Source organism: Cebus imitator, unplaced genomic scaffold (genome assembly GCF_001604975.1).
Source record: "Cebus imitator isolate Cc_AM_T3 unplaced genomic scaffold, Cebus_imitator-1.0 Scaffold400, whole genome shotgun sequence".
NCBI classification, from domain to species: Eukaryota; Metazoa; Chordata; class Mammalia; order Primates; family Cebidae; genus Cebus; species Cebus imitator.
The window spans coordinates 268,161-281,455 of record NW_016107715.1 but is presented as its reverse complement, the minus strand read 5'-3'; the positions used below and the strand labels follow the sequence as shown (position 1 = coordinate 281,455).

At 33.0% G+C, this 13,295-nt stretch overlaps 1 protein-coding gene across 1 annotated transcript in view; it reads left to right on the top strand.

Annotated features, from left to right (window-relative positions):
- The window catches only part of TRDN (triadin), a 310,496-nt gene that overhangs the window by 248,549 nt on the left and 48,652 nt on the right, over positions 1-13,295 (top strand). Inside the window, exons 26-33 of the mRNA XM_037731458.1 lie at positions 1,582-1,608; positions 2,319-2,348; positions 5,969-5,996; positions 7,262-7,290; positions 7,621-7,668; positions 9,443-9,490; positions 10,756-10,773; positions 12,830-12,874. Coding sequence (XP_037587386.1) covers positions 1,582-1,608; positions 2,319-2,348; positions 5,969-5,996; positions 7,262-7,290; positions 7,621-7,668; positions 9,443-9,490; positions 10,756-10,773; positions 12,830-12,874 — 273 coding nt within the window. The remainder of the gene's footprint in view (positions 1-1,581; positions 1,609-2,318; positions 2,349-5,968; positions 5,997-7,261; positions 7,291-7,620; positions 7,669-9,442; positions 9,491-10,755; positions 10,774-12,829; positions 12,875-13,295) is intronic.

Sequence of the window (13,295 nt, the reverse complement as noted above, 5' to 3'; positions counted from 1 at the left end):
AAAAAAAAAAAAAAAAGGAAAGAAAATAGTGAGGGGACTAAACTCTCATGATGAAAACAGCCAAAGAACATCTAGATAAATAGAAAGACACTATGTTTGGATAGGAAGATTTAAAATTACAAAGGTGTTAGTTCTTCCCAAATTGATCTATAGAGTCAATGCAATTATGGAAAATTCCCAGAAAATTAGTTTGTGTGTACTGAAAGGCTGAATATAAAATTTATGTGGAATTAGAAAAAGACCCAGAATAGTGAACACACTACTGAAGACAAAGAACGGCGTTGGAAGATTGACACTATTGAACTTCAAAATTTATTATAAAGCTTTAGAATTCTTTCCATTTTTTCTTTCTTTGGCCTTAAGTAGTTTCCTCATGTGCATACGCTGTTCAGTGATCCTTTGATGACTTAAAGCACCTTCCACACATCCCAAGAACTCTCTTCCTCTTCTCTGCTGGTCTCCACTCCACTTTACCCTGACCCGGGATCACTAACTGTCTTGGCCTTTCCAGACTGCCAGCCCCATCTTATAAACTCAGCAATTTGCCTAGGCTGAGTTGTTGGGCAACTCACTGCTGCACTAAGGCCTTGTAACTTTCTCCAAGCACTAAGCGGAAGCAATCACAGGGCATGTCTCATCTGTTTCCCCATCACTCAAGTATCACTGTTCTTTGTTGTCTGATGTTCAATATCTTTAAAACCATTCTTTTACGTATTTTGTCTGTTTTCCTTAGTTTCAGTATGAAGACTAATTAGGCCCCTGTTATGTTATCTTTGCTAAAAGAAAAAGATCACTAGGATATTTTTGAAATAAAAGAAGGCAGTATTAATATTTATCCCATTACAGTAGAGTATATTATGTTTACCCTTTCAAAAAGCCAAGTGAATAGGCATTTAAAAAGAAAGGGAAAGTGATCAGTATGGTCGAATGTGTTCACTAGCCTCGGCAAGTAGGGGGCAATTGGTGAACAGAGAAGGTTAGTACATAGAATGGTAGAGCTAGAAGCTAGATTATAATGAATTAGTGAGTAAATGGGAGTGAGAAGTAGAAAAAACAGGTAAAGATAATATTCCTTAAAAAGTTGAGTTTAACAGTTGACAGACAGGTACTAGATGGCATTTATAAGAAAATAGAATCATAGAAAACTGTTGACTATTCAAATATTTCTTGATACAAAAAAGAGGGAAAATGAAAACTATGAATAGAACAGAGGCTGACAAAGTAGCACACAGACTGGCCACTAGTTTTTATAAAGTTTTATTGGAACACAGCCACTCAAATTGATTTACATTATTGTCAATGGCTACTTCTATAGTCACACAATTGAAGAATTATGAGAACATATGGCCTAAAACCTGGAAATATATACTATCTGACTTTTGCAGAAAAACTTTGCCAATCTTGCACTAAAGAACTTAGCCACAAGTTCCACATTCCATAGAATTTCAATAAAAAAGAATAGGTGGGGCCTATATTATTTGATTTTTATTTTCAAATATATAATATTCTGTCATATTTAATAAAGTCGATTTAATAAGCATTGTATGATTCACCCTTTAACAATTTTTTAATTTTTTCTAGGCAAAGAAGTCAAGCCTAAACCTCCACGTATGTTATATGCATTTGATATAAACAAATATGTATATATCCACACACATACATAAAACAAATCTTAAATGCATGCTGTTATTTATCTTGATTTCATGTTGAATATTTCGCTTAAATTCAAAGGCTTAACTGTTATGTGTAGACAATGTAGACATTCTCTTACATGTGTTTCTGAGAAAATGCTATGCCGAAATTTTCCTTCATCCTTTATTCACTGGAAGTATCTTTTCTTACCTTGTCATTAAAAATCTCAGTTCACATTTCCATTTTTTTCTCAAAAAAATTTTTTTGGGTAGTCTCACTCTGTTGCCTGGGCTGGAGTGCAATGGCATAATCGCAGCTCACTGTAACCTTCACCTCCCAGGTTCAAATGATTCTTGTGCCTCAGCCTCCTGAGTAGCTGGGATTACAGCCATGGACAACACACCTGGCTGGCCTCCTGAAGTGCTAAGATTACAGACATGAGTCACCATGCCTGGCCTTCAAAATAATTCTTATTGGGGTTAATATCAGGGAATCTTGGTTTTTATGTACTAACTTGCCACAATCATAAGAAGAAAGTTAATATGACATTAACTTTTCAAAGTTATTATGAGATTGAAAACCAATGAATAACATAGAAAATAATTATATAAAAATAAATATGCAGGAGTACAGGAGATGAATATATTTCTATAATCATTGTTACTAATATTCATCTATATTTTTAGAACTACAAGGAAAAAAAGAAGAGAAACCAGGTATGTATATTTTATTTATAGACATATATGCTTTTCATGTTTATAATAGCACAATATATCTTTGCAAATGTCATGTCCTAGTACAAATATTATATCAAATTTTATCCTTGACCAACTTAAAAAAAAATAAAACTAACAAAATATACATTTCTCTATGTTACCCATTTCTAGAAAAAAAAATTCTATTTGTGTAGGTGAAGTCTCTGAGAAATTTACATGGTTCAGAAGAAGTAACTGATTAATTGAATTTACTCCTACAAAACCAAAATTTTCTCTGATTATTGTAGGACATAGACATTCAATCAGCAAACCATCTGCTCTCATTCTAATCTCTTTTGAGGCTCCTGAGTCAGATGAATATTTCTGAAGGCTACAGTAGGCAGAAGAAACTTTTTAAAAAGGAACTTCAACTGTTTGATTCTGAACACAGTTAAAATTTTGTTTAATGTCTCATAATTGTATTATTGTTGTAGGGCTACTGTAGTAAAATACCACCAACTGGGTGGCTTAAAACAAAAGAAATTTATCCTTTCACACTTCTGGAGGGTAGAAGTCCAAAATGAAGGTGTCACAAGGGACGTGCTTTCCATGAAATTTTTTGAGAAGAATCTTTCCTTGTATCTTGTGGTGTTTTCTAGCAAACTTCGGTGTTCCTTGGCTTGTAGATGCATCACTTTCAATCTCAGCCTCCATCATCAAATGGAAACCTTCTCCCTTTGTGTCTCTATCTCTGTAACCCTTCTCCTCTCATAAGTACACCAGTCATATTGGATTAAGTACCCACTCTACTGTCCTATGAACACATCTTAACAAATTTCATCTGCAATAATCCAATTTACAAATAGGTCATATTTTAAGGTACTCAAGGTTAGGATGTAAACATACCTTTTGAAGAGATGCAGTTAAATCCATTACAGTCCACTCTCTGGCTGGCCCAAAATTCATGTCCTCCATAGTTGCAAAATATGTTTACCCCATTGCAACATCTCTAAAAGTCCTAACCATTCAAGCATGGTTCTAAGTTCAAAATTTCATCTATATATCAATCAGTAGTTCCAAATCTCATTATCTAAATCAGTTATATATGAAACTTGGAGTATGATTCTTCCTGCAGAAAAATTCGTCTTCTCTGTGAACCTGTGAAAATATGAAACAAATTATTTACTCCCAAAATAAAATGAGGAGACAGGTATAAGATGGACACTCCCATTCTAAAGGGAAGAAATTGCAAGAAAATAAAAAGGGGTCCTGGGTCCTACGTAAATCCAAAACCTAGTGTATTTCAAAGCCTGAGAATATTCTCTCTGACTCAGTGCTCTGTACTCTGTGCCTGGTGGGACAGTGGCCCTGCCCTCTTAGCTCAGTGAGCTGACAGCCCTGTCTTCTCTGCCACAGGAAGTCCCATCAATCCAGGCATTTGAATTCATGGCTCTTCTCTTGGAGTCATTATTCCTTCATTTTATCATGTCTCTGTCCCTTTTTGTCCAGGCTGGCATTGTTTTTGCTTTTTTTAAAAATCTAAAAACCTGACTAGTCCCACATTCAATTCATGGGGCATCTAAGCCATTAGATAAGAGAGTCCTCCACATATCTTTCCTGGATAACCACATCTCTATTGCTGCTTTCTATTGAAGTGGCTCCATGAATCATACATCTAATCTCTTTAGCAAAAGTTTGTCCAACCACATCCTTGGCTCTCTCTCCATGGCACACTATCTAGCTAGGCTGAGAATTTTTCAAATCAGTAAGTGCCAGTTCTAATTTGATTAACAGTTTCTTCTTCAATTTATGTGTATGTTTCTTTTCACATTTTATTATAAACAACAAGGAGAAATCAGTCTGCACCTTCCATACTTTGCTTGAAAATTTTCTTAGCTAAATTTTTAAGTTATTCGCTTACTACATCCACCTTCCACTTAACAGAAGAACACAATTTAACCAAGTTTCTTGTCACTTTATAACAAATATTACCTTTCCTTCAGTGGCCAATAATATGTTCCTCATTTCCTTTCTGAGATCTCATTTTTAAAATTCCTATTTCTGGCAACATTCTACTTCTACTTATAGTAATATATATCTCTATGATTTGAATGTGTTTTCTGAAAATTTAGGTGTTACCTATGTAATAGTATTAAGAGATGGAGCCTTTAAAAGGTGATTAGGCCATGAAAATTCCTCCTTTATGAATGGGAACAAGGCCGTTCTAAAAGAGGCTTCATGCAGTGTTCAGCTAGTTGGCTGTCTTCCCCTTTTGCCTTTGCCCTATAAGGACATAGCATTCCTTCTCTCTGGAAGACACAGCAGCAAGTCACCGTCTTCAAACAAGAGACCAAACCTGCTAATACCTTAATCCTAAACTTCACAGTCTCTGGACGTATGAGAAATACATTCCTGCTCTATATAAATTATCCAATCTGTGATATTCTATTAAAGCAGTACAAAATGGACTAAGTCAGAAATATATCATTTAAAATGACAAGAGCTTTCTCTGTATCTCTTTTGAATTCTTTCCGAGCCCTCATCAGAATAAACTTTCATGTCAATATCTCTGCCAATAGTCTCTTCAAAGCAATTTAGGCTTTCTATATTAAGTGCCTCAAAATTCTTCTAGCCTTTACCCATTACCCGATTTCAAACCACTTTCATATACATAGGGATTTGTTTCAGCAGTACCTACTTTCCTAAAGCAAAATTGATTAGTTTACTCTGATGGCTAAAATAAAATACCACAAATTGTGTTGCTTAAAACTATAGAAATTTTTCTCTCTCACAATTTTTTAAGTTAGAAAACAGCACTTCCTTTTAAACCCCTAGAGGAGAGTACTTCTTTGCTTCTCCTAGTTTCTGTTGCTTCCTAGCAATCCTCAGTGTTCCTTGGAGTGAAGGAACGTATGGCTTCGATCTCTGCTTCTATTATTGCATGATCATCTTCTCTCTTTGTGTCTTTTCTCCTCTTCTTATAAGGACAATAGTCATATTGGATAAAGAACCCACCCTTCTCTAGCATGACCTCATCTTACGTTAACTAATTACATCGGTAGCAACCCTATTTCCAAATAAGTTTATACTCTGAGGTACTGGGGGTTAGGACTCAACAGGTTGTTTGGGGGAAAACAATTGAGCCATCACACTATTTATCTAAATTTCCAAATCACATAAGTACCCAATTAGACCTATTTCAGAGAGTTTCTTCCAACTCGTGTTAAAATAATTTATATCATATTGACTTTGGAACTATTTCCTGCAATAATCATCTTGGAAAAAAGTAGAAAAATTAGATTTAAAAGAATTAGCTGTAGCAACAGCTTGACAGACAAGTGCAAAGCATGTTTCTGTTTTGTGTTTAATAGTCCATCATTGACAAACAAGCATAAAACTGGAATAAACTTTAGTCGATTTTTTTGTTTGTTTGTTTTTTGAGGCTGTATCTCGGTCCGTCACCCAAGCTGGAGTGCAGTGGTGTGATCTTGGCTCACCGAAACTGCCACCTCCTGGGTTCAAGCAATTCTCCTGCCTCAGCCTCCCAATTATGATAGCAAAATAAAATTATTTCTAAAAATTAATTTGTATTCTAGTTCATTTTTTCAGGTTTTAAATTTTCTCCCTTTTCTTTCCCTCAGAACCTCAAGTTAAAAAAGAAACAAAACCAGGAAACATGAACTTTATTTTATATAGATTCAGGGCTGACATTACCTTTATTTTATTAAGTATTAAAAGAGGCTTACATCTCACTAGGGGGGCATGCACAGAGTCTCCCAGTTCCTCATTATTTTGTCCACTCTATTGCTCAACACGGTTTTATAGTACTGGATTAGGCGAGAATGGGAATATTCCCTAGACAAAACATCTAGAAAATGGCCTTAAATAAATCTCAATAGAGATTTCAGGTTTCTGGAGATATTTCTTAGGTTTTTATGAAATTATTCATAATCATGTTTAACTTACGGCTTTATTTCTGTAATTCTGGTGGCTTTGTTTTGATTATTCTGATGTATTTCCAGTAACATATGAGAATTATAAAATCATAAGGTTATAGACTATTGTGGTTAGAAGAAAAAGAAAGCAAAAATTTATTATGCATTTACTGTGAGCTAAGGACTAGCATAGGATTTTTACTTTCATCATATCATTATGAGAAACAAACAGCATGGCAATTATTATCTATACTTAATATCTGAAGAAGGAGTTCAATAGATCAAGTTCAGAAAATAAGTTATTCTTCCAAGATTTTTAAGTTAATAAATGTTGGAGCTAGGGGTCTGCCCCATGTCTGATTTGCACCAAACCCGGGGTCCTCCCATTAAGAGATTGTCCCTAAAATGCTATTATTTTATTGGAAGGTAGCACTGACCTAAAAAAAAGGTGCCCTTTTCAAGTTTACATTGTTATTTAGTGTTTAAGCCCTAGCGCTGATACCAACTAGCTATTGACCTGAGGCAAGTTCCAAAAAACCCTCAGGCTCTATGGTAGCTATTTCTTCATTATAAAAGATTACTTAGCAAGATTCTTCAATGTCTATAAATCAAGAATGGAAATCTAGACACATATGCAATACTACCTCAGCCCCTGAATTCTCACCAGAACTTACTGGGCAACCGATCATAAGTTTGAATATAGTTGTGCTTGTGATAAACTTACAATATATCAAGGCTTATAACAGCCTTGTTACATTACAAATATTATTATGATTTTATCATTTATTTTCCTGATATTTATTTGCTATAGGTGAATATGTTTTACCAGATAGAAGCATTTTATATTTTTGCCAGTTTTACACTCTTTAACCAGAAGCCCAACACCATTTAAAGCTAATAATGCCTAGTTCTAGTGACAATAACAAATTATATTGGTTATTGTTAAATACTTCATTCTGCAAGTAATTTAATCTAATATGTTATTTATTTATTCTTTTTAGCTGTATCTGAAAAATTGCAAATACACAGTATGTATATTAATTTCATTTTTTATGCTTATATAGAGTTTTTTACAAGAAAATTTTGAAACGTTTTCAAAATCACATATTTTCAATCTGTGCTTTTATATTTATGCTTTATTACAGCCTATGCTTTGAAAATTATAGTTTTGAAAATTTTGTAAATAAGAATTTTTTGTCATATTGTTTTCATGAGCTAAAATCTTTAAGTTTTACATAGAAACAAGGATGCTATGAAGGTTTCAGAATATTCTTTCTTCTGGGCACATTTGCTAAAATCTGCCAGTTATTTTCCCAGCTTCTAAATACCTAAAAAGATTTTTGTTTTATTATTTTCAGAACAAGACATAGTGAAACCAGAAAAGACTGTTTCTCATGGTAAACCAGGTATTTTGCAGGTGGTATTTGTAGTATCAAATTGTCTCTCAATGTTCTAATTTTAGCAGAAGGAAAAGTTTAGAGTCAAATCTAAAGTTATTTGGGACAATTCAGGTCTTAAGTCATCAGATTCTAGGCCATCTCTAATTTTAGTCATCTTCAGACTATTTTTTTATACTGAGAACTGAACCAGTAAGATGTAACTAAACAGCTAGTCTTCACTTCCCATCAGAGAGTTAGCTTTACACAAAAATAATCACCCAGCACTTAGATGAATGGGCTCTATACTTTCTGTTTTATTCTGATTTGGGCAAGGCATTCTGACCAAACTTGTAATTGATTGACTTATTCAAATACAATCATTTCAGACTCTCCAAACCCCAAAAATGCTGAAGAAATCAACATTTCTCCCTGCTTCTGTTCCTGCCTCTTTCTTTTCTTCACCGTTCCTTCCCTTTCTTCTTTTCTTTTTATTCCTGGTCTTGCATTTTGTGGAAAGTAAAAGTGAGCTAATGTGTTCTGCCTTAAAAAAAAAGTACATAATTTATCAAAACAAGGTTATGAATTAATTTTTATTTAAGAATAAAAACGAGTTTGTATTTCAGCTAATTAAATATGAATTTAGTTTTGAGGCTACCCATTCCTCAATTATTCTGTAAACTATTATTCTTCATTCCAGGAGGAATTATGTACCCAATGTTGTGACTATAGTTAGGCCAGAATCTTTGAAAAGGGAAAAACATACTTTCTCTAAACAAATCTTAGGAAATCTTTTGTTTACTTTTATAAATTGTACTTTAGAAAATCTGTATACAATGGGTTTTAGTCTCTTTGATTTGTTTTGCCTATGCTTCTTAAAAAAATATGAGACACCAACAACAGAAAATATAGGAATAAAGAAAGCAGGGCTGGAATGAGGAGAGGTAAGAAGAGCTGTCGGTATTGACAAAAGCAGAACCTTAGAAACAACTTTTAGAACCTTCTAATTAAATGAAACACTGTTATTTTCTTATGTCCCAAGTATTAGCCATTTTGAGGTGAAATAAAGAGAAGTGACAGGCTTTAGTCTCTGAATGTACATCAAATGCATTGTCTTGTAGGAACAACTATCTTTCACTTCATTTACACCATCATGCTCTTTAAATTTTCTGTTATCCAGTGAAACTTTCTACCTAGGATATTTGATCAGTTGATTCTTACGCAGTGTGAAGTACTCGAGAAATTTAATTTCATGTAGGATCATGGCAATAACCTCTTTACTTTGACCCAAACATCTTTGTCTATGAAAAATCACTTGAGAACAGAGGACATCTCACAAATGTATCACCTTTGTTCTTCCCCAGCTTCACACTGTGAGAAATTTGGGTTCTCTAGCTATTCCTGGGTTCCCAGGGAGGCATTGACACAAGAAGGTCAAAAATTACTTCTTCCTATTCTAATTTAATAATAAAAAAGGAAAATATATTTTATAAAGCAGTACCTCTGGGCAGATAAATACAGTGAAATACAGTGAATGCAAAGTAGGGTTTATATTGGCACGTTAGGGAACATTTTAAGTTAGGAAAACTTCTTAGCAAGATAGCTGCAAAGGACGTTTCAGCTGGACAGATTTTCTTTGTGCTTTGATCCAATTTGAATAGAAGATATTATTTGCTGTTTTATTGAGGAAACAAGTTTTTCTTGGCATTGGCACTTTTTCAAAAAGAATACAAAATACCATGGTTGAAATATGTCACTGATGTATTCAAAATTTCTACTTGTGTTAACGTTTTTCCTATCACAGAAGAAAAAGTTCTCAAGCAGGTAAAAGCTGTCCCAATAGAAAAAACAGGTAAATAATATTTTATGTATTTTTTCTATGTCTCAGTATATATTATGTGGTGTCCATGTGTGTTCATGCACACACACACGGACATCTTCAAGGAAGTGTGTAGACTTTTAATACCATAACTTCTAAGATTTCGAATTCTTGTGAATAACTAAAGATATACTCAATATATTTTTTATTAAATAATAATAACTAAAATAGCATAACTTTAAGAGTGATTGACCTAAGCTTATGTGTAATTCATGAGAAAATCCATATAATGCATTGATTACCATGTATACTTAGGTGTTTAATCTTATTTTTAAAGCACACTTCCTCAAATCTTAAAATCACCGAAGTCTGAAACTTTCTGCTATTTATAAATTAGCTGGAATAATTTACTTTCATGAGAGCTCCATAGAGAAGGATATGGTTACATAACTTTAAAATCTGCCTTAAAGAATGATCAACAGAATGCAACATTAAACTAAAAACACTCTATCTCTCATTATGAGAAAGAAAGGACGCATACTCTTGCAATTCAGGAGATTTTCCTGTAAGGAAAAAGAAAACTTCTGAGTCTTCAACTCAATTCATGTCTGAATCACTAAACTTCCTCTAGAATCAAAATTTTCTTACAATAGAAATTCTAAGATAGAAATCCTATACACCTCAGCCATTAAGAGAATCCCATCTCTTACTAATAATCATTCCAAAAGAAAAACTCTATGAAACATTTTTTCTTCTGAGATAATCAGATAATAAGGATTTAAATAGTTTCTTGGAGGAAAAACATAATAGAATTCAGGAGTGATCTAATTATTTATAGAAATCATAGACTAGTATATCAGTAGAAAGAAAGAAATTTCATGAGGCTGTTTTCATTACTTCATATGACCATTGTACTTTACTCCAACTACTGCCTAAGTTTATACTTTTAGTAAATGTTCCTTTAATTTTCACCCTAAGGTATTAATATAGCCACCTGAGTGTCTTATTCTGTTGTATGGATGTTTGGAAATTATGAAGAAGCTAGACTCAGTGTACTTGTTTCTCAGATATATAGATTGTTTTAAATTTCATGTGCATTGCATGTATCTTACTAGCATTTTGCAATTTGATTAATGTATTTGCTGACAGTGAAATATTAGTGCTCAAAGAAAATAGGTTAAGCTCAAGCTAAGGAGAGAAGCTAAAACTAAGAATAAGCAAATACAAATGCTAAAGAGTTATTTTTTCTGTGATTTGTGCTCATCAATATGCCATGTGTTTCCCTCCATTCTACACAGACAAACCCAAGCCAGCAAGTAAGAGATGAAAAGAATAACACCTGAGAAATATTGCTTGACCATTTCAGCTCTAACAATTTGCTTGGTTTTTTAAAGTCATTATTTTTAGTGTTGCCTGTGGCTAGATTAATAATAAATTAATGTTATTGCTATATAACTGTTATTAGTGATAAATTGATGTTATTGCTATGGTTTAATATTCTTGACTTTCACTACTAATTAGTGACTCATTATAATTATACAAAAGAAATATCTAGAAGTTTGACGCTATTGTTAATATCAAAAGAGGGAGTCCATATAGGCTATAAAATTCCACTCACAATAAGTTAAGGTATGTGGGAAATCTTTCAAATATATATAATGAATAACAAAAAAAAGAAATGATATAAAATTGTCAGTGTTATGAACCATAGACTGTTTCTAATTTGCTTGCTTTAAGCTATGTTAATTAAACCATAGGTAAACCTTAGCAGTTAAAAATCTATTTTATTATCAATATTTTGCCATTTGTCTATTATAATTATGAAATGTCCTCATGAATGTGGACTTTGAAGATCCTGTATTTCACTGTACAGGTGTGGCACAGAGAGTATAGTAATAGAGAGTTTAACGGTGACTTTTGGACTTAGGAAAGCATAAATATTTACCCACTATGGTGGTAAATATGTTCAACATTGTGTCAAAATTGTGATGTTGGTCCTTGAATGATGTACATTTGTGAAACACAAGCTTAGACAAATGCATGAGTGGCTATTGGTCAGATATATTCTGGCTCTTGTATGTAAAATTGCTCCACATGGTCCAAAGGTGAACATGTGACGTAACTTAGGAATACATATAAGTGGTTTAGGATATATAGCACAAATGCATGGCTCTAATTAGAACATACTCACATTTTAGAACCTGTGAATTGTATTTTGAATATATATGTTATATTATTATTGTTACCTTGATTTATTATTAATGCTGTTATAACATTAATACAGTGAATATTGGCTTCTTCATTTTCTTTTATTTTAAATGCTTATTTACTATAACATTTATGCAAATTCAGTTCATGGAACTTTATTCTTGAATGCTATCAATTCCTAATTTACAAATATCAGTTTAGTCTGATGACACCTGGAGTCCCACATCTTCCCACCTACTTCACTGTTGGTGCATGATTTGAAGAAAAAATAGTAACTTTAGAGAAACTCCAAATTCAGAAATGAAGGAAAGATAGGACAAGTAAATAACAAGAACAGCTCAGAGGAACTGACCCTAGAGGTCATTAGAAGTAACACTTGGTCTGTTCCTGGATCTTATTCATTTTACAGATATTCTCAATCTCATTGAAGATATCCCACCTACATGGTTGACTTTAAATTCCACTTTTGATGAACGAGAATGATCTCTTAAAAATTTTAATCCAAATATTTTTCAGAGAACTAAGAGGGATGTTGATTACTCACACATTTTTATTTCATTTTGTCATGTCCTAGAGTAGTTGAGATTCAGCTAAGAGAATTTTAACAAAACTTGAAAAAGGAGGGTGGTACAGGTCAATAAAAATACAAAATGTGGTACTCTGGAATACAACAGATATAGTTTGAATCTTCAATAAGAAACTAGTGTTCAGCAGTGCATTGTTTCTGACTAGCAAGAAGGTAACTAGGATTCAGAGAGGTAAAAAGAGGAGTTGGTAAAATGCCAAAGACAACTACCATCCACTATAAAATGTCCCCAAAAGATGAATCAACTTTCAGCAAATACATAAAACAATATTCTTATCCTTGTCTTTGCCATGTTCTATCCTCTTATACAACCCAGCTCCAAAAGGGATAAAACCCTAATACTGTCTTTTAGCCACATGTAGAGAAAAGCCTTCTCCTGGGTGCCTTGAGAATGAACCTAACTTTGTTTATAATGTGTTTTTATGGCAATATGTTTTCATTGTTTCAAATTACATGAAAATAACTTTTGGAGCATACCTCTTGGGTATACTGAGGATCACTCGCAAATATGTAAATAAGAAATGTTTGCCAAACAAAGAATCCACAGATTGCCAGTGAATTTTGATATCTTTCTCTAGAAAAAGCTGAACATCAAGAAAAAGAACCTCCACTTACAAAAACAGGTATTTTACCATTTTTGGTTTATATTTATCTGAATTCAGCATTTTTATTATATTATAAAATTAATGTCTACAAGTGATTTTCACTATGTTTCCTAGTAATGTGTCATCTTGTGGTTTGTAATATAATCCAGTTTTATCTGACCTAAGGGTTATATTTTTATCAATCAAACATGGACTGCCAAACATGTACAATTATGATACAGCAAAATCAACAAATTAGATTTGCTTGTATGATTTACAAGGTCCTTACAAAATATTTGGTATTTCACTGTTGTCACTATAATTTATCATACTGATGAAGTTGATCCACTGTTGATAGTTTTAAAATATCCTATCAAATTATACAGATTAATTTTCACAAATTGTGAATTCTGCTTGAAATATCTTCTTAAAAGAGAAGTTATCCCATTTTAAAAGTTAG